This window comes from Etheostoma cragini, chromosome 6 (assembly GCF_013103735.1).
Source record: "Etheostoma cragini isolate CJK2018 chromosome 6, CSU_Ecrag_1.0, whole genome shotgun sequence".
In the NCBI taxonomy this organism is placed as follows: domain Eukaryota; kingdom Metazoa; phylum Chordata; class Actinopteri; order Perciformes; family Percidae; genus Etheostoma; species Etheostoma cragini.
The window spans coordinates 401,561-423,577 of record NC_048412.1 but is presented as its reverse complement, the minus strand read 5'-3'; the positions used below and the strand labels follow the sequence as shown (position 1 = coordinate 423,577).

Here is a 22,017-nt window from a genome sequence, read left to right as displayed (position 1 = left end):
TGCATGGTGTCACCCATGTGGTAGATTCCCTAACAGGGACAGGTTCCAATCCAACCTGCAGCCCTTTGCTGCGTGCCCCCCCCACTTCTCCCTCCCACCTTTCCTGTCTATTCACTGTCACTCTAAAATAAAGGGAAAAGCCCCAAAAATAATCTTTAAAAAAATATATTGCCTCACAGATTCTTTTTTGTTGTTTTAATTAGAATAGAAAGATATTTTGTTATCTAACCCTAACCCACATAAACTAAAAAAAAACTCTGATTGTATTATACCAATAATACACTTACAAATATCCTGAAGCAGGGTAAGGGGTAACCCAGGGGTTTGCAGCTAGCTACAAAAGTTGCACAAGTGCAACAGTTGGATTCTCCTCTTAGAGTAGTCTGACTACAACCTGGCTACTGCCCTGCCCTCTAACAGTTTCAACATGCCTGGACGGAGGATAGGATTTAAAAGCATTTTTTATTAATTAAATCCAGTATCAAATCTGTATCTTTTTGCTATTTCCTTTAGTTGGCTGTTTTTACACACCTACAACCTGAAAATGACGAGATGAAGAGCACAATATCAGACAGGATAATTGAATCGGACACATTTACATAACAGCTGTGGCCTACTGTGCTTCACAAGCTACGTGTTCCAAAGGTCCTGATTCACAACTATGGAGTTGATCACAGCCACAGGTTGCAAGATTCTTGAACTGATGTGATCCAGTGATCGTTTCTCTAGAAATGTGTGTCCCTGAACTACAAAGACACACCGGCAGGCGTACAGGGGTATTGGTGCAGTGAAGTGTCTTTTCACTCCCAATCTTTAGGATAAATACAGACAGGAGCTGCACAGAGCTCAATGACCAGAGCCAAACTTTTCATTTTAGCCATTACAGTATTAACATACAGTAAATCAGCTACATCTGATCTCATATTTTAAAATGAGAAGCCTGTTACAAGGTTCATAAATACTTTATGTATATACACTAGATTGTAGTTGTTCTAGGAACTTTTCAGCACATCATTTACTAGTATTTTTATATAGATATATATATATATAAAGTATTTTAGACTACATTTCCACCTGTGACCTGTGTATCTGGATGATGCCATCTAATAGCATTTAGCCCTTCTATAAATCAGTACCTTTCATGATCTCAGTATGATTATGGTGGGCAGCTTGGGATAGCAGGAAGAGGCAGAGTTAGGTTACTTTGAAACTTGTTTTACTTAAGACTGGCGCCAAACTGTACAGGTGTCATTTATACCTGGCTTATACCTGGTGACCAGAATTATACCCCCCACCAGATGTGGTCTGGCTGATGCAGTTAATGGAGCTCACTGCTAGTACCAGATCTACTCAGCAGTTAGCTCCTATGGCGACCAGCCACGCTAGCCTCACGCATGAAATAGGAGAAAAAGGAGGACGGGGCACCGCAGCCGAGTCGAGCAGGTACCCTTAATGGAAAAACGCCAGTAGTGACGCCGCAGGAAACTGCCCTGACCTAATGCGACACACACACAGAACGTGGAAGGTGCGTTTGAGTCTGGGCGTATGGCTGGTTGCCAGAAGACAAATTTAGTTTCTAAAGAAGCTAAAACACAGCTGGATAAACTCCTTAAACATGGCGGGTTGGTTCAGGACCCCACACAATGATGACGCGCTGATTAGTGAGGATTGTCTCCAACCAATCGGCAGTCTGCAGGTTCACACGTCACCTTTTGGTATCGCCTCAGATATAGGGGGTACTAAATAAAGTAAGTACCTGTTAGCAGGTACCAGGTACTTTTTAATCATAATGGAAAACCAAAAGAGGCGAGTTCAGTCGAGGCGAGACAAACAGGTACCATGTAGTGGAAAAACGCCAAAAGATATCCAAAAAAAGATCCGAGGAGACAGGAGCAGCTTCATGGTTTGAACCCTTAAAGTCCAGATTAAGCCTATCTGTGAAACTGATGTCGGCTCAATCTGCTACAGTGTACAGCTGTGTCATGAAGGGGTCTTTGGTTGTCATTAGCCTCTAACACTTTCAGATTTCTTAAGGGTCTCCAGTCCAGCAGCAGATTCAATCCGGGGCTCTTTTTTAAAACATGTTAATAAGATTCAGGGAGAGGAGCAGCGCTGCTATGTAACACAGCAAAGCCAACGGTCCTAATGGGCAGTGATGGAGTCACGTTGGCATCAACGTTGGCATCACAGTAATCCCACTGCTTTGAGCGGCGACTACAAATGTAACTTATTACCCTATTTGAATTTCAGAACACAACTACTCCTTTCTTTTGTCTTGATCGTCATAGCAGCCTACTCCCTGATTTTCTTTCCGGGTTATTATCCAACGTCACCAGACTTTAAGGCAGCGAAACGTACACGTGACTCGATCTATCGGTGTTAGATCGGTGTTGCCGCTGCACACGTCGGCCGACAGAGTAAAAGGATGTCCACATCCTTTTAAAAGAATATTAATAACAGACTTTTGACTTCCATCAATCATAGAATAACTTGTCTTGTCCCACACTGTTCCACAGCAACACTAAATAATGTAGCTATATGTGCATTATTAACAGAAAATAGAAGCAGATAGTTAACAGATACATTACTTTCCCTAATAACTAATTAGTTATTGCTATAATTAATACTAATTATAGTAATAATGACTAATATTATTACTATAATTTTCAGGAACTTGCTAATAAGTGAGGCAACATTCATATTTTTGCCAAGTATAAAACTAGCTAAATAAATTGATGTAAAAATAAAACTACTCAAATAATCAACTGGCAAGTATTTTATTAATCCATTAAGTGTTGCTTTAGGATTTGGTTTTGAAGAATAAAACTATAAGGCTAATAAAGCCAATAAATAGATTTCAAACCAATGTATTTTAATGACGGTTTCAGTCCAAACGCAGAGCAAGCTGAGGTTATGTTAATACACAGATCAGACTATCCTGTGATTAAACATTTCATGTATTCACATAATTTAGCCTGTAGGGTCAAACTATGTAGTTAATTGATGCAGCTTTAATATTTCTTCTTCATTTGAATATGTTACTCTTTTAAAATTAGTTATTTTCAGTAGTAGATGTTACAAAAATATGATGAGTACATTATTTACCGAACATTGGAAAATGCTAACTTTTCATACCCACTTTTGACATCGAGAGGGAGTGTTTTGATGAATTATGGGCGTTGTATTGTTGTGCATTATTTATGCATTATGATAAAGACCAAATATCATTCTTTACACATCTTAGTCAGCCACAAACCACAATTTCCAGAGAAAATAGGGTGCATTATACAAAACGATCAATATTAAGAGGGGCCATGGCTGCACCTCAGGTCAGTGGACCGATTTGAATCAGATCCACTTTAAGCAGCAGCAGCCGAAGAAACAGCCGCTCAAGTTGAAAAAGTTTCAGCTTGTAGAGGGACGGGAGCAGAAAGGAACCAGACCATGACGAGAAGTCGAGGCTGAAGAGCAAAATGAGTGACACCAGAGTTCCAGCTAAATATTGGTCTATTAGAGTCTAACAAAAATTGAAATTAGTTTATCAAAGCTGCCACACATGGTCTGAGTCAGGAAACGAGTCCATTGGCTGTTTGAGACCAAAAGACAACGACAGCAAAAGCACTCCAATGCAAGCCAAAAATGTACTTAACATTGTGTCAGTGGGATGGCGAGTTATCTTGGATTGAGGGGGAACACTGAAAGTCTGGCAGTGATCAGAGCCACTCCTAGATGCTTCACGCTCTCTGTGCACCCAGGATGCCATTAGATTGACCAGATCGGACTTGACATTGTCTCATTTCTTTACTTTGCAGTAATGCAAAGTATAAAATGGTGTTACACTACAACTTGCAAGATATGGTGCTGAACTGATGCTGTGAAGAGATTTCTACCGAACCAACATCCAGCAAACATTCAGACTATCCCAGTCTAGTTTTGGTGCTAATTAAGAAATGTGTTTATCCTTTATCTGCTAACATACAGAATTAACATACCAAACAATATTGCTTAAATCCTGTGTAGCTCAATGGAAGCGCAACTTTCTGGATTAGCAATCAAATTCCACTGGATATATAGAGTCTGTAAGACACACAGAAGCGTCAACCTGAGGAAATGTGTCCTTTTTCCCTATGTAGAATGTCCGTTAGGGCCTATGTATGGCCTTTTTGATGGAAGATGACAAATGACTCAACAGTAATGCAACCGGTGATTCAATATTGCCAAGCAGTCACATCGTTTGTGACAAACCTTGTTTAAATGATTGCAGACCGCAACATATTCTGCTGAGCACAGATAGAAAGAGGACCAGAGACAGAGGAGATGTCAAGATGTCTTCCAGCTGTACATCACCACTGCTCTCATCATAGCACTGTTCTTTCCTGGGAGCTGCCATCTCCCGGCAACTGACTGCCTGTGTCCCTCTACTCCAGGGCAGGGTAGGGGCTGGGGCTGATGCGGTAGCTAAGCTAGCCGCTAGCGTTAGCAAATGATTGCTGCTGCAGATCTGCAGAGGACAGTCGGGGGTTGCTGGCTGAATGCTTTGATAGCTCAAACCATCGCCATCCACACGCCACAGCAGAATCTAACCACATACGGTATACTTGAGGATATGAACAGCAACACATCCATTCAATCATCCCCCATCTCTGCTTAAACCCACCGGCATCCTCTGCCTTTTTTCTGTGGTGTCGTGCGTTAACTCAGTCAGGGCAGGTCGCGATGCCACCGCTGCTGAAGCTGCCCAGACACACACACGCGCGCACACACACACACACACCAACACCGCATCAATCGTTCGCCTCTTTATGGACTTGCCAGATGTTTAGCTGTAAGACACAGTCACAAGGTAAACTAGGAGGGCAGGGGGCGGATAACCCTAACGTTAGATTTAGAGGACATTTCATGCTAGAAAACGGAGTAACGTTGTTTAGTCCATCATAATGATGCACGTCTCAGGTATTGTACCTACGACAGGCAAGCCTCAAATTGTCTAACACGACCCATTGTCCAGCACCGGCGTTACCCTACCTATATCCGCCTGCCTTCTGCCCCATTTGCCCCCCGAAAGCAGCAGCGGCGGAGGAATGGGGACACGAGGCCGGGTGACAGGGGCGACTGACATGATGCTACCAAGCCCTGATTGACTGTCACTGTGGCTCTAACACACACGCACACATTAGAAGAACCAACTGGCCCCATTCATACATGAATCAAAAAAGCAACGCCGACCGGCTGTGTCTTACCTCAGGCGGTGTGTCGAACCGAGAAGTTCCGCGTAGCAGCCATGTTCGGAACCCCTATATCCCTCCGTCCACACGAACCGAGCCCCCTCCCCCGGGTCAGTCGTCCCTCTTCCACAGCAGAAATCCAAATAAAGGGTTGTAGAGTGATGATTTGCCGATACAATCCCGGTGAAATTAGTTTCCAGTAAAATGTGGTGTTTCTCCGGAGCTCAGAAAGCGGGGTGTCGATGGACACAGCTAGCCGTGCCTGAGGGGAGGAGTGCAGCCCGCCGCCTCCACCACGGACACTTCTTTCTACTCTGAAAACTTCAGTTACTTCTCAAATGTATTCTCACACATATACAATTCTACCTTTCAACTGCGGCGTGGGCAGTTGAACTCACACGCCCGTCAGCTTTTTTTTTTAATTAATTTAAAGCTAACATTGGCTAGCCTTTAGCTAGCATGCTAGCTATCTAATTAAACACTGCCATTGTAATTTGAAGGAAGACAGTCCGCACACTGCAGGCTGCTTGGCGGGCAACGGCCAGCCGATTGTCCGCTGGACAGTACAGGCAGCTATCACGGCGCAATGAAGAACTATATGTATTGTAGCAGGTAGGCACAGCTACAGCTAGCTCTCTGCTGGCTGTCAGCCCCTCCGTGATGTTAACATCGGTCAAAGGAGAGGGGCTGCATTGAGAGCGCACTCCCGACACCAGGCGAGCACGGCCCAGCGCGCTCCTGCCACATTTACCACAAAATGGCTGCCATTACAGTCCACCACAGACCGTCACACAAGTAATTGCCAAAAGTTTGTCTTTAAATTTGTTTGTTAAAAAAACCTACCCGAACTCACGTTGAAAGATCAGTTCAGATTCAGTTTTACGGGAGCTAGCAGTTGACGGTGTATGGGAAGCATATGGCTACGTTTAAATGTTAACGTTCAACTGCAAAGCCAACGCACCGACAGCGTACCCCACACCATGGGAGTTCTAACTGCACGTTTCCCTGATACCCGCACAGGACATGTCCATCTTCTCAGCTGGAGATGCTGCACTAACATGCCACTAAGGACCTGAAGAGACCGGAACTTTTGGAAAAGACCGCTGTAACAGGAGGACCTTCAGTGCAGTTTTAAAACTTAGAAATTGTTGTAATAAATGTTTAGTTCCCATGTGTATAGGTGCACGTCACATACCGTAGTCAAAAAATTATGAGCCATCAAAAACAATCATAAACATTTTATTAAAACAAAGTTTACAGTTAATGTCAAAACACACTGTTCCAAGCATGAATTGTTGAAAAATTACAACCATTCTCCTTTATACTTCGCCAACACAAAAGTAAGTTTGTGAAAAAGTCACCATCTATATTTGTCTGTACACACAGGGTCAAGTTTATCTCCTCACCACTAAACAGATCAGCCTTAACAGTTCTTACCTACAAAGTGTGGGTATTGGGCCATAAGTACACCCAACATTAGACAGTATATTTGACCATACATAAGATCTGACAGATAACTTATATAATAAAATAACTAGCCATCTGAGGTGTGGTATGTGGGGAAAAGGGCTCTCCCTACCATTATGGGATTTGGGCTACTTAGAATCAGAAGCAGCCTGATAAGGCAGTAATCAGAAGAGCAAATATGTCAGAAAAAGAAAAGACATTAAGTAAGAAAAGGTTGAGAAGCACAGATGAGCAATAAAATACTGAAATAAAAACTGACCAAACAAAAACTCACTGGAGCCTAAATCAAACCATGTAGTAGTAATTCAAACTTGCATAACATTCCTGTTTATAATATCTGTTGAAAATGCTCCTCAGGGTAGAAAGTACCTTGTCCACAAGGAAGTGGCGGATGAATTCTTAATATTCCCAAACAACTCATCTAAGGCTGGAGACACGCTACACAACTCTGTACTCCTGTTTTACCTTCTTATAGTTCGTAGTCCTTACAGGATCATAACCCTTATAATCAGTTGTTTATGTACGCATGCATCACTTGTGCATAATGGATGTGAAGAAAAGCTGGTCCAACCAGACGTGAACCTTTATACATTATAAACCTTGTACTTTAAACATGACTTGCTCCAGTCTGTGGCTGAATGAGCCCCAGATGTCATGTAACGTGCTCCAACCTTACCAGTGATAGACTAGCAGTTGGATGCTTGGTCAGTTAACGGTCAGGGGACTCAAAAAGGAAAGCCAGCCAAATTTGACACCGATTGCTCGTGGTGCTTTTATGGCATGACAGGCAGGCGGCGGTGCAGAGTAGGATAAAGGACAACACAAAGTATAAAAAGTAGATGGTGGTGAAAGGGTATCACTTTCCCTGAGCCTCTGCCCACACTTCATTTCTTCTGTTTAGGTGGCGGTCTGAGGAAGGAAGGAAGGAAGGAAAAGCACACGTTAGTACACATATGAAAAAGAGTAGACTCTGTATGTGAAGAGCTGACCGCAGTGGTTTGAGTGGGTCTGGATTATTGTGTCAACCTGTCACCATAACTTAACTCTGGAACATTAGTAGGAAGGGGAAACACCATGGCGCAGCACCACAACCATTTGTTCCTGGCTGTTCACTTATTCCAAATTCACCATGTTAATGTGCAACTCTGTGCCTTTTAGTCCCACAGGTCCCTGAAGTCACAATCTGGGTTAACTACACTGTAGAACTAATGTGGATACTGAACCCAACCAAAAGAACACAAGAGGTACATTTTTTTTTGTTAAATTTAAAAGGTAAAAAATTGGAGACCCCCTTGCTGTAACTTTAATGTCCCGCCCAGGGGTCAAACTGGTTCAAATCATCTGGTTTGTTTGGATTTCTGACTTCATGAGTTGCTTGACAGGACTTTTCAAATCCAGGCAAAATACTTTGCGTACTGCATTCCCATAACTAACAAATTATGGCTATGAAAACAAGACCCAAACTGTAATAAAGCAAAATAACAAATTTAACAGTGATGTGCAGAGCTGCAGCCTGCCGTGTACATGATATTTTATTAACCTTTATTTACCCAAAAAGAGACTCATTGAGTTTAAAAATCTCTTCCAAGAGTGTCCCAACCCTAACACAGGCAGCAGTACACATACTAACTGCACAAAATCAGCAAATCCCTCCCTAACCCTAAACCACAATTCTAAAGAGGCAAAATATCAGCCAGATGTGTATGCCTCCAAGAGTTCTGAATACAGCTTTGTCAAGCATGTGATAATACATAATTATCTTGAACAAACTATTTTACTACAGGCAGACCTATTGAAATCATGCAAGAGCCCCGCAACAATGGACTGTGCTGCACAGTGGGTGAGACGCAGCACAGGTTGTATGCTCTTATCACACTTTGCTGCTAGACTACCATTTTATACGAGTTGTTTGATATCATGCATCTGTTGTCAAAATGTAACTTTCTAAACCACCAGCAGACGGCGCTGTAGTTAACAGGCGCTGCTGCCACATTCAACTCCAACTGTAAGCCATGTTCTCACCTAGAGAGACTGCTGCGATTTACAGAACTACAACGGCATTTGCACATCCCTGTCTGCATCTCTACCACATCTAAGAAACTTAAAGGGTAACTCGCACCATTACGCAACCTAGGGTCTATTTGTGAAAGTACCCGAGTCAAACTTTCGTTAAAAAGCATAATTACGACAGAAGAGTCCCTTTTAAGGTTTACCGTATTCTCCTTTTTCAGTCAAATGGCTTTTTGAATTGAGTTCTAGGGGCACTTTTATGCTAGCCTCAAAATAGCTATTTTTAAAACACAAAGGAGGCGTGGTACAACACTAAACTTTGCTCACCAGGAGCTCTACACATGATCTTGGCAATTAGAACATTGTGTTCTGAGTTTACTAACAAGAATGTTTTAACAACTCACTGTAGCCGTTCACGTGGTTGCGTCCATCTAACAAGTCAAAAATAGTCGAGGGAGGAGAGTAAAGATGGAAAGCTCATTTCCATAGAAATATTAGATATATTAGAATGACATTTCCTCCTATGGAGTCCGTTCCTCCGCATTCAGAGATCGCTGGGAAAAGGGCCAAAAAGGCCATTTGACCCAAAAATGAGAATACAGTCAATATTAAAAGCGACACTTCCATCCCAATTATAAATTTTAAACAAGTTTGACTTGATTACATTTCACATAAGGTCCCTAGGTAGCATTTTGGTGAGAGTTACGCTTTAACATGAGGCAAATTAGTCCAAATGTGTTTTAAATAACAACGGTAACGGTTACCGGCAGTATATTGCCATGCCCTATCTTCAGTCAGACATATAGATAAATTACCGGTAGACAACTATTAGGAATGGATCAAAATTATTATCTAGACATGTGGGCTGGAATAGCCCTAGGGTAAAGTAGAAAAGAAAAGGCTTTAGTTCTTCTCCTCCTTGGAAAGACTATTATAAGGTCAGCACAACCAAGGTCTTTAATTGGTTGTGTCAGAGCTTGTTCACTCTATATTAAGCCCCATTGTAACAACCCACAAGTTTCCAGAGTGTGGAAGTTCTCCCCTTTTAAACATTTTTAGTTGGTGTAAACTTAAGTAAACAGCTACCTATCAAGAACCGGAGCTAGAGATGTGAAAAGGATCACTTAATGATTGGTGATACTTCACTATCCAAACAACGAATGTTGAAGCATGAGAAGGAGCAGAAGTGAGTCAAAGCTATAATAGCAACGGAGAGGAGTATTTCATGTTCTCCCATCACGGATTGCTTCTGAAAGTCATTTTGCTGTTGAATGAGAGGCATGCAGTGTGATGTTGGCATACCTGTAGATGCCCACCACCACAGCATGGTCTCTCTCATAGGGCTCTAGTGTGAGCTGCTCCTGTGGTTTCATGTTCTCAGAACTCATCTTCTTCACTTCTGAGGCAAACACGGCCTCTGGAGCCGCTGTTGAGTCTATACAGTTAGCCTGAAGTTAAGGAGACAGAAGGAGACACTTCAGAGTCTAACAGCTGATGATACACCCAACATGCAGCTCAAGGGGTCAGAGTAAACACTGTCATGTACGGGACATTTTATAGAAAGCAGCAATATTCCAAACAGTTTTTGTCCCCTAGTTTAATTCAGTCCTGAGTATGATACCAATCTGCTGATCAAACAGAATTTAGAAATATTTTGGGCCTTCTGATCAGTCCAGAACCCTTGTCTTTTAAAGATTCTCTCTAGACTAGGATAACTGGAGGTAGTTCTTCATATGTTAGGAGGTGGCTATTAGAGTACCTTGATGGAGATAACAAAGTGTCCTCCATTCTTCAGGAAGTTGTGAGCGTTCAAAGCAACAATCCTCGTCTGGTCAGGCTGGGCAACATCAGCAAAAATCACATCTACCATGCCTACAAAAAGAGATTCAGTGTTACTCTCTGCACACAAATTTATTACATTTATTAATGTTTCTGATGAGACTGGTGACTGCATTATGCTTCTTCCACTGTCCATTTTCAACAATCAGCAAATCCATCAAGCTACGTGGCAACCATGTCAAATTATCATTAAATTCAAGAGTGCATTTTGTAGGTCATTTGGTAATCTTGTATTCAAGGATCAGCTGTTTGTTAAGGACAGAACTGTGGCCAATCCACTAAGTCTCCTGTTGTGGATCAGGACTACCTACCAACTAGCATGCGGTATTTGTGCGGGTGGCGGGCGTCTTCGATAATTGGAATGATGTTGGTGCGTTTCTTTGCCACATTGAGAAGGTCACGGCCCGATCGATGGGAAAACTCCACAGCGTAGACCAGCCCTTCCTGTAACACACCAGAAACAGGTTCAACTTTCAAAAACCATTTTACTTACCCTCGGGAAAATAACACCAAGTCAAGGTTTTAACTAATGCAGCATTAACTGTGCCTTTCAATCCCTCTCCTGCTTAATTCAGGGTGGACCGATGATTAGTCTTTTTAACACTGAACCCATCACTATTCTAGCTCTACTTTCAATGCCTGCAATTATGTTAACTTATTGGCATGTCAATTAAAGTTAGTTTTCAAGATTAACAATTACAAAGTTATTAGAACCACACTGGGCCATTCTGAGCTTTAATAATTTTAAAACTTATATTGATATTGTGTAATTACAGTTTAAAGTTCCTAGGACTGTTTGGTGAAACGGGCTGCAGCTTGCAGATGACAATTTAACAGTGTGTAGTACTCACCGGTCCAACAATGTCAGAAACGTGTGATACTGTGGTGCCAGATGCAGCTCCCAGGTACATGACCTTTGCGCCGGGTTTTATATGGATCTGGTCTACTCCCCCCAAGATGGCTGCTGCCAGTTTGGAGCGAAATGGATTCCAGGCTCTGTATTCAGTCTTAATCTCTCCCTCCTGACAGACAGAGTAAGAAAACAGAACATTTCACAAAGCCTGGCCATGGCACTAGAGCCCATAGCTGCTGATTTCACAACACTGATGCAGAGGCGTTCTTATGTGTGACAATAAGATATTTAACATTTATGTAACTAATGGCTTTCAATGCAATAAAAGATCAACAATTAAAATCTTAATGCAACATTGATGTGGTACCTACATTGTGTGACCGCTGTGAACTACAATCTCACCTCCACACTCATCCTCTTCTCTCCATACACAGACTCTCCCACCACCATGTTCTTGGTCACCAGAGCGTCCTCCTTTCCTCTACAGATGAACACGCCTGAGGACGGACGGACACACACAGTCAGAATCTACAGACACCAGCAAATCTAGTCAGACAGATACAGTACCACTTTCCCATTTCCCAAACTTTTTACAGTTTTACACTGCTACATCATATTTACAAGTGCAGAAGCCACCTAGTTCAAAATATTAAATTATATGAAAATAAACATCTGGTAGAAGGAATAATTGCTAAACCTCTGACCCAAGAAGCAACAGGGTTTCAGCAGCTAGTTATAAAATATATATATGTATAAATATTTATAAAAACCTTCATGTCTGTGCGGCTCCACCACAACTTTCCTCCCTGCTCCAAAGCCTCCTCTGCCCCCCCTTCCTCTCGGGGTGCCTCTGCCGCCACCCCGGCCCCGAAATCCTCCACCTTCTGGGGACCTGAATCCACCTGAAAAATACACCAATAGAGCCATGTAGGTTAAGGGCCCAACCATCTGTACCTTGGTACTACAAACACTCTTTCAATGGAGGTTCTAAGTAAAATGTGTTGATTTTAGAACGGTTAATTTATTTCCCGTAGCTCAGTAAGTATTTGGGTTCAATGTGTTAATGAATGTATTCTTAAAGAGGGTAACGTCGGGTTTTCCAACCTAGATCCTGCTCCTGGATTGGTGTCTGGTTCACATAAGGGACTTTGAGAATCCTTGTGATTGGTACAGTATCAAGTTTTTGATTGTTGAGAGTTGCGCACCTTCAGTTAGCGTCCACGAAAAGTTTGTTTTTTGCAGCCAACTGGCTCTGATTATTATTTTAAGTGTGAAAATATGCTGGCTGTATACATGCTAAAAGTACTGATTATTTACATGAAGTCTGGTTGATTTGGTGATCTGATTTTGGGGCTGATTCATGTTAAATAAAAATGTCTCTGTGGGGGTCCTTTCTATAATTTTAAGCACGAGACAGCCCCTTTAGTAGACACATTTGCCCCTTGTTCTTACATTGCAGCCTGCTACACGCCTACAGTTTACGGCGTAGCTCAGTACTGACCAATTTAAAAGATTGTTCTTAGCATTAGTAGCATAGAAATAGGGTCCTGGTTAAAAAGAAAAGAAAAAAATCTTGTGTTGCATAATGTTACTACAATGTGCATGATCTCACCTCTTCCTCCTCTGAATCCTCCTCGTCCTCCCCGGTCACCGAATCCTCCACGTCCTCCCCGGTCACCGAATCCTCCTCCCCGGTCACCAAATCCTCCTCGTCCTCCCCGCCCTCTCCCTCCTCCTCGGTCACCAAATCCTCCCCGAGGACTAAACCCTGGAAAACAAACAGTAGGTTGAGAAATGTCAGCAGGCCCTGCACATGTAGCTCAAGGAGCTGATATGCACCGCTTCATTGGTCTAACATGTGGGGACTACAAAGATGAAATCCACACACTCTGGGCTGCTGTGCCCCCTCTACATGATGCAGCTGCAGCAAAGATGTCATTACTGCATAGGGGACTTGGAGCCAGCCCCAAAGGAAAATCACCACCTCCACAATGATAAGAATTGTATTCAAAATCTCTCTGAACATAGTTAAAAGCAATTTATCAGACAGCCATTGGACACGGAGAACAAACTTCCATATAAGCGCTAATCTCAGTTTTACCATCCAGAGTCTCTACCAGACTCTCCCAGTGATCCAATGATATTGAAACCCCTTTTTTTTTAAACTGTGGTGCAATTTACTCAAGCATCATTTATATAAAAGTTGTCAGAAATAACAGGAAAGATTATAGAATAACACTATTCCTTTACGTGGACCTTTACCTTTACCTATCTTGCTTACTGCCCCCACAAAAGGCCCACTCTGAGCGAGGAAAATCCCGGATTACCAGTACATGCAGTAGGTAGAGGAACTAAATCCATGTAACACTATAGTGACAAAACCCTGCTTGTATTTCGACAGTAACAGATTTGTGGACATATTCATCGCAGAGTCCACTTTATTAAGATTTTGAAACATCTATTGTTTACATCCATGTGTTGGCGCTAGCTAGCATGTCTGTCGTCTGGGTTCAGTCCGAACCAGGACCAGAACCTACTTTCTGCTGTGTGAACGACAGGAAACTGGCCTACAAGGACCACCGTGTTCTAAAGCAGCTTTAAAACTGACCCGGGAAGAAGGCGGACATTACGGGGAGATGCTGAATAACAGCGCGCATTGAGTAGCAAAAGTGGGCAAAAGACGTAGCTAAATACCGAAAAACGAGGCCACTCAGCCTTTAGCTACGTAACTAGATACGACGCAGCACGTAGCTAAGGCTGCTCAAGCACTTTTTCATTTTAATGTCTTTCTGCTTCACTCTTATTATCCACAGCACATAATCGGATAAAACGTTCTACGTAACGTACCATCAGGCGGACTTATTTTAAGACCCGCTACAGCTCCTTCTCGGTGAACTGTGACGGTGTGAACACCGACCCACCGTATATACAAACACACGAGGTGCTTCCTACCCGGGCTAATGCTAGCTGGAGCTAACATTAGCCTCGTGGCACAAAATGTAACAACAGCGTAGTTTAACATCTCACACGTTGCCCCGTAAACAACGTAATGCGTAGCTATACTTATTAACTTTACATAAAACATGTCGCTGCTAAACGAGACTGAGGGCTCGTGGTCAACTTAACTTCAAACGGAGACTTGAGCACGTGTGTTCTGGACTCTTACGAAGCGTGTCCGTGGCACAACCACCTCGCCATGGCCTCTTCTTACTCCTTACCGTCAGCGTTAGTCGGAAGCTCCAGTTGTTACCATTGACGGAAAAAGCGTCCAGTCAAGTGGCGGCACTTTTCTCTCCGGTGTAAGAGCGGTCTACCGTTAAGTAAACGGAGCAGCATGGCGGCGTAGGCCGAGCACACATCAGCCCCTTTAACCTCAAACACACCGCGGGAAGACGTACTAACACGTATTTAACTATATATACACATACATACACACATATTTATATATATATATAAAGAGTTACTTAACACGGCCGTTTCCACCGTACCTGGTCTCATGTTCTCTGATGTTCGGCGTTCCACGGACGATGCAGCGGGACTCCGGTCCTTCTCCTCTGAACAGACACGCGCACTGTGGCCACACGTGCAGCTCCCGCACTCTTCTTCTGCTGTTCAGTCGCTCGTGTTTACGACACATTAGCGCCACCAGCTGGCGTTGGGGCGCCTTTTATAAACGAATCAAGTCCCCTGAATGGATCATAGACTGCAAGGTAGGGATGCTCACTGGAGATAAAAACAGCTGTAGGTGGTGTATAAATGCTCAAATAAACCAGGAATTACATAAAAATATGTAATTCATTTATGGAGAAATGAATTGGCAGGAAATTTGGCTAGCTGGAGAGAAATACTGCCTAAATAACAACGTTAAGGAGGTTTCTTTTCCAATCTTGCATAAAATACAGTGGTATATCTAGCAAACACTTTAATACTTTAATATAAGAAGGCTGGTAAGACTTATTTTGTGTTTGATACATTTCTCATGTCATGATGCATTAATGTGATTTTAACGTGTATCATATTCTCAGTTTGCTGTTTATTTGTACATGTGCCTATGCTGTTAAAAAACATGACGAACTCATTCATAATTTCAAAATATATGAGACTAATTAACAAAATGATTTACACGCAGTTAACCCCCAGTTTTCCTACTTTGCCTGGTTGATAATCCTTGCCAACAGTAAGGTAGTGGGACCCTAACGGAGCCTTTTACATGGACATACTGCTCAGGATCCTGTTTATGGTCCATGCATGTCTGCCCCCCCTGTGGTCTGCTGTTCTTTGTTGCTGACCTCTGCTTTGAATCTACACTAAATAATAATAACCAATGAACTTCTTTTGGTCTGAGTCCAGACATATTTTTCTAGTATGAGGAAGTATGAGTGGGTGAGTCAGTGATGGGGATGGATGAGGGCATTTCATCGCCTTCTCTCAGCGGAGGGAGCTCACAGACTGGATATTAACCATATATTAACCACATGTTAACCATATGTTAACCATATATTAATATTCTTCATAGACTGTATATTAACCATATACTAACCATATACTAACCATATATTAACAGCGCTCATAGACTGTATATTAACCACATATATCCACATATTAACAATGTATTAAAAGCACTTATAGGCTGTATGTTAACCATATTTACCCACATGTTAACCGTCTATGGCGCCATCCAGCGGGGCTCTGGCGCCATCTGGCGGCTCTTCTCTCAGCGGAGGGCGGAAGTAGCCCGCCGGTGTGTGGCTGTCTGACACGTCACTGAGGTCAAACGGGAGGAAAGATGGCGAGCACCTATCAGAGTTTCAACCTGTAAGTGTTGTGGATCAATTAACATCATGTTGACATGGCTTTAGTTCCTGTTCAGACCGCCTAAGGATGCGGATGGAGTCCGCCAGGACATCACATCCAGCCGGACTCCAGAGACAGGGACAGAGGCAGAGACAGAGACAGGGACAGACCGCACTCACCGTGTCACTGCAGCCAGTGCTAACATTACATCTGAGACACATATACACACACACCCACACACACACACCCACACACACACACACACACGGAGTCATGTAGTCTGCGGACATCAGGAACACCACTGGACGGAGCAGGAGTGCTGGGCTCCCGGCTGGAGCTCAGCTAAGCTAGCTCTGAGCAGCTGGAGCTAAGCTAGCTCTAAGCAGCTGGAGCTAAGCTAGTTCTGAGCAGCTGGAGCTAAGCTAGCTCTGAGCAGCTGGAGCTAAGCTAGCTCTGAGCAGCTGGAGCTAAGCTAGCTCTAAGCAGCTGAAGCTAAGCTAAGCTAAGCTAGCTCTGAGTAACTGGAAGCCTGTGGTGCTTTAGCCCAGTGAGCTAACAGCTGTTTCCTGTCGGCCTCAGCCGTCTCGGGCCACACTGGGCTGTAGTAGTGGCGTTATGACACAAAGGACTGCTTCACATGATGAGGAGGAGGATGTTTGTGGGATTTAAACCTGTGTGTGTGTGTGTGTGTGTCTAGGCGCACCACACCAGAGAAGTTCTACGTCGAGGCTTGTGATGATGGGTCTGAGGACGTCCTGGCCATCGACAGGGTTTCCACGGAGATGACTCTCACAGGTGAGCAGCACAGGTTGGTCAGGTGACCACACTGAGCTCCAGCACGCTGATCACAGACAGAGAGACAGTAGCAGGAAGTCAGCGGCATGGAAAGAGCCCATGGAGCGGCGTATACTTTTGTGTGTGTGTGTGTGTGTGTGTGTGTGTGTGTGTGTGTGTGTGTGTGTGTGTGTGTGTAAATACAGGACATATACGCAGTAGCTCGGCTGGGTTAACCTCTGTAGCTGTTAGGCCTCCCCTTTGCTCCTGTTCTTCACATTAAGATTTTAAACTTTAACTAGATTTTGACATTTTGTCTGGGTTGCCTTGTAGGTAACAAGTTGCAAGCTATGAGCTCACGTTATATTTTTGCTTATGTATGTTGATTGTTCCTGTTTCGATCAATCCGGTGTTTTAGTCCTTCTGTCAGTTCAAATGCCAAACATGTTCTGGTTTTACATTTATGGGGACTTTGCTGTATTTTCTCTGTCTCATATGTCTTGCAGCCCATAGTGAGAAGCCTGTTTTCATACTCTGATAAATTGTGATCAGAGTTTGTCAGGAGAGTAGATAATCAACATTTTCATTCAGAGAGTCATAAACGTTAAAAATTATAATTCACTCACCATTGTTGTGTCCATGCTTCGGTCCCCAGTGAAGAGGGACGTCCCTGCATCTGCTGACAGCCGGCCAATATGTGGACTGATGGGGACCATCCGTCTGGTGGCGGGTAAGTTCAGATCGTGCTGCAAGAAGATCCTGTTCCAGGCGAACAAACGGCAACCATCAGCTGTTAGAGAGGTGGGAGATCAGCAGTGTGTTAAGCTCAGCTCTGCGTCGTCATCCCCCCCCCCCCCCCCCCCCCCCCCCCTGTGTGTGTTAGGCATGTACGTGGTCATCATCACTAAGAAGAAGAAGGTGGGAGATTTGCTGGGCCATGCGGTGTGGAAGGCTGTGGACTTTGACATCATATCCTATAAGAAGACCATCCTACATCTGACAGACAACCAGGTAGGATCCTAGGGGCCCGGGCTGTCAGGGAGCTGTCCCCTAGAAACACACACACACATTTAGTTGTACCAATATACCTATATGTATATGTGTGTTTGTGTAAATACAATAAAGTTGACATAATGAATCATTATTTGGGCAAATGTCCTTTGAATATAAACTGTTCAAAAAGTCAACAACAATCAACTTACAGTATTTCCAGGATATTCTGTTATATGATTTTTTTAAATTGCAAACCTATGGGCTAAATTGTTACCAGTGAAGTCTGAAAGCATAGCTGTCACAGTCAGAGGGGTTGACCCGCTCGGTACCATGAACCTCACCTGCTTTTGACATTTTTTATTACCATCTGTTTGAAATCATCTATTTGGATAAAACCATTTTATAAAACTATAACGCAGTGTGAGCATGTCAGCATGATGTAGTAACAGGAAGCTTTTAAAGCGGTAAACTACAGGCGATATTTATAAGATGAATTGAGGTTGAGCGGCCAGGACCAGCAGCAGCACCACAGCGTTTCTCCTTATGACTTGTGAATTCATTATTTAATAATCTAGTATTAAATGAGAATATCACTTCACACATACAGATATCTTAGGAATGGACAGTAACAGACCGTAAAGTCTGAATTACTGCAGCGGGAATCTGAGCCTGCTGGCTTTGGAATTGGGTGTGGTGCTCAGAAGATTCTGTGGCGTTAGAAGTCCTTTATGGTGGAGCTGCCAGTGAGCAAGAAGACTATAAAGGAGAGAAATGAGATGCCTTCAAGGTGTCGGAGTGTCTGCTCCATTCGGTGTCTTGATCTCTCACTTCTGCTGCTCAATTTGTGACGCGTTTCAGATGCAAGACAACAAGACCTTCCTGTCCATGATCAACAATGTGCTTCACACAGACGGCTTCTACTTTGCAACAGACTACGACCTGACCCACACCCTGCAGCGCCTGGCCAACACCAGCCCAGAGTTTCAGGAGATGAGCCTCCTGGAGAGGGTCAGATATTCCTGATACACCCTTCTATTCTTGGTTGTCCAGCAGTGGGCCTCCTCTCTTCTCAGGAGCGTGTGGCGTTGTAGTAACTTGTGCTCCCTGTCCCTGTTGCAGGCTGATCAGCGGTTCGTCTGGAACGGCCACCTGTTGAGGGAATTCATTGCACAGCCAGAGGTAAGACCAAACCAATGTTCTCTTTCATAGCTTTTATTTTGTTGCCTTCTGGGTAGAACTGCTGAAAAGATTGGCCCTTTGAAGTATAGTTTCCGTTATTTAAGGCATCTGATTAACAGCCACCTAACCAACAGAAGTCTGAACAGCCATGTCAAAGACTTTTCTACCATTCTATTGTAGAATCTCTCTCTGCTGTCATAATAATAGATATAAAGATGCTTTATATCAGTGGATGTTCTTATCAGTGAATTCTGTCAGAAACATGTTGAGTCCTGTTGGGAACATTGTGCCAAACTACGGCTCATGCAGGATGTTACAGAAGGCCGCCCACCAAGAGTCAGGTTCTGTGTCATGTTTCTGCTGTGTACAAATACAGTACGTGTTCCTCCCAGCTGTCGCACCAAATGCTAGCTCTTGGGGGGGAATTGTTGGGTCTTTGTTAATAGAGTGTGGTCTAGACCCACTCTATCTGTAAAGTGTTTTAAGAAAACTCCTTTTGACATTGTAACTAAAACTGAATTGAGAAGCCTGATCAGCCATGGCATTAACATGGGCCAGGGGGGTCCAGTCACTCCTGGCAGCAGCATGGGTCCAGAACCCCATGCGTCTCCAGTGACCACCTGGGATCGGATACAGAAATACAAATAAACATACTGAAATGAAAATTGTGTGTGCATTGTAGTAACAACTGAAATGTACAGTTGTAACTTTCACATAAATCATACATTACAGAAGCATGTGTAGAAATGTTAACCTTTATTTATCACTGCATGTAAGATAAATAAAAGACCTTCACTGGGGACAAAGGTGGGGTCAAAAATGTATGAAAACATTTGCCACAGTCATATTAATATTAATATTACGGGGGCGCTGGCCACCTTTGCCAACCCCCCCAGAACTGATAGTGAGACAGTAAAACAATGCTGTAAAACAGAGCCGTAGTTGTGTAACCTGATTCTGTGAGTACACGTCCTTCTATTCACTGGTTACATGGGTAAGTTTAATCCCACAAGAATTAGGCACAGAATAATTAATAAATAGCAGCATTTGATTTACCATGGCTCTCTTCTTCCAGTTACACAGGTTTGTGTTTCCTGTTGTCCATGGCTGTATCCTTTCCTCTTGTTGGCTCATTGCCACAGTTCACTTCGGTTTAGTTGATGATCTTTCATGTTGGGCCCATCTTACCATGCCATCATTACTGTCTTCTAGATTTATGTTTATGTCATGTCTCCCTATTCTTGCTGTTAAATGTGTTGCTAGATCAGGGCGACTTTAGTAACGAAGATCCTACAGAAACACATCCTGGCCAGTTTCAATCAGCAGCCCTCAGGTGTGCTCGTGTGTGTTAGTTCTGTTGTTTTTGAATGTGAATGCACTGCCTCCTTACTACTCCATGTCGGTTCCTTAACACATCTGTTGACTAGTCATCACCATGAAGTCCAGCTGCATCAATGGAAAGGTGTTTGAGTGGAGCATTATCTCCAGGAGGAGCTGTTTCAGAGCCGGCGTCCGCTACTATGTCCGAGGTATTGCTACTGCCCGCTCTGCTGACGCCTCACCTCCATGTGTACTGGGATAATTCAAGCACAGGCAGAATTTTACAAGGGGGATGGACGGGGGGGGTTACCCCCCCAACAATCAAAACAGTGCAACCTATTATATTTCCCCTTACCTAAATAAAACATTTGCACCATAAATTGTTGCAGAAACATTCACCAGAATGCAGAAAATATAGCATCAGCCAATGTAATCTGCCCCATTATCAGCCATAGCAACTCTTAAAATAAAACTAAAATAAAATTAGACTTCCTTAAAGAAACCTCTGCTACCTTGTACCTAGCTGGATACACTGTCAGGCGTTTCCAGTGAGACACCGGAATTTGTGACCCGTCAGAATGTGTAACTGCAACACCGTCTACCTGCTGTAAATCAGTTAGCGGCTTTGTGGGAAATGTAACTTTGGTATTGAATGACAAAGTCATTTATATGCTTGATGCTGTGGAGCAGTTCAGTTGGTCCAGTACCCAGCCCTGGTCAGCGCACACATTTCCAACACGGTGTAATTGTTCCGTGTTTTTCAGACATATTGAAACACATTGGCAGCTCATTTACAGCAGGACAAACTAGTCCTACAGAGAGACAGCATCATTACATATACATTTCATTCAAGTGATTTTCATTTAACCTGCTCCAGCTCAGTCAGCTGTGCAGCCATCCAGTGGACGTTCATTAGAAAAGACTTGTCTAAAGCAGCTCTCTGTGTGCATGCAGGCATCGACTCAGAAGGCCATCCTGCTAACTACGTGGAAACGGAGCAGATCATGCAGTTCAGCAGTGCCAAGGCTTCCTTCGTTCAGGTGAGCCAACAGCTATTATGTATGTATTTGTTTCTGTTTCTGTATTGATTGTTAAGGGGGTAGCTAGCTACTGTGGCAATAAACTCCTTTTTGATTCTGATAATGCTACAGCAGAGATACTCTGGCCCAATCCCAAAGTCCGGACTCACAGACTCTCGGACTCACGGACTTTGGTGCACATGGTAACATGTGATCTGGTGAAGTGCTGTCCCAATCCCATGTATACCTGTCTGAGCCCATGTGGCCTCACACACTCACTGACTCTGCACCTGAGATCAGTTACGTCTTTAGTCCTCAGGGCTGACTTTGGGATTGGGCCAGTGACGTCTGCCGTGAGAAGGGTTGAATGATCAATAAATCAGAGTCAGAAAGGAGTTTATTGTCCCAGTAGGGGAACTACATGGAATTTGGCTTGGTGATTGGTGCATCAACCCTAAATATTACTCTTACAACATTTGAAACATGTCTTCAGTTTGTGTTTATATTTCTCCAAAACTAGTTTGACATTGAATAAACCCACCAC

At 43.4% G+C, this 22,017-nt stretch overlaps 2 protein-coding genes across 2 annotated transcripts in view; one reads left to right on the top strand and one right to left on the bottom strand.

Annotated features, from left to right (window-relative positions):
* Window positions 1-6,603: 6,603 nt before the first annotated feature.
* fbl (fibrillarin) lies at window positions 6,604-14,985 on the bottom strand. Its single transcript, XM_034874919.1, has 9 exons — window positions 14,883-14,985; window positions 13,007-13,162; window positions 12,165-12,296; window positions 11,797-11,891; window positions 11,393-11,563; window positions 10,853-10,985; window positions 10,462-10,574; window positions 10,005-10,150; window positions 6,604-7,601 (listed from the first exon to the last, which is right to left on the bottom strand). Exons 1-9 carry the CDS (start codon window positions 14,890-14,892, stop codon window positions 7,577-7,579), a joined length of 981 nt encoding a protein of 326 aa, XP_034730810.1. The 5' UTR covers window positions 14,893-14,985; the 3' UTR covers window positions 6,604-7,576.
* Window positions 14,986-16,106: 1,121 nt separating this feature from the next.
* sacm1lb (SAC1 like phosphatidylinositide phosphatase b) overlaps window positions 16,107-22,017 on the top strand; it is a 12,558-nt gene continuing 6,647 nt past the window's right edge. Inside the window, exons 1-9 of the mRNA XM_034874914.1 lie at window positions 16,107-16,209; window positions 16,886-16,983; window positions 17,618-17,692; window positions 17,846-17,973; window positions 18,814-18,963; window positions 19,075-19,134; window positions 20,210-20,243; window positions 20,562-20,663; window positions 21,409-21,494. Of these exons, the coding sequence (XP_034730805.1) occupies window positions 16,181-16,209; window positions 16,886-16,983; window positions 17,618-17,692; window positions 17,846-17,973; window positions 18,814-18,963; window positions 19,075-19,134; window positions 20,210-20,243; window positions 20,562-20,663; window positions 21,409-21,494 (762 nt within the window). The 5' untranslated portion in view covers window positions 16,107-16,180. The remainder of the gene's footprint in view (window positions 16,210-16,885; window positions 16,984-17,617; window positions 17,693-17,845; window positions 17,974-18,813; window positions 18,964-19,074; window positions 19,135-20,209; window positions 20,244-20,561; window positions 20,664-21,408; window positions 21,495-22,017) is intronic.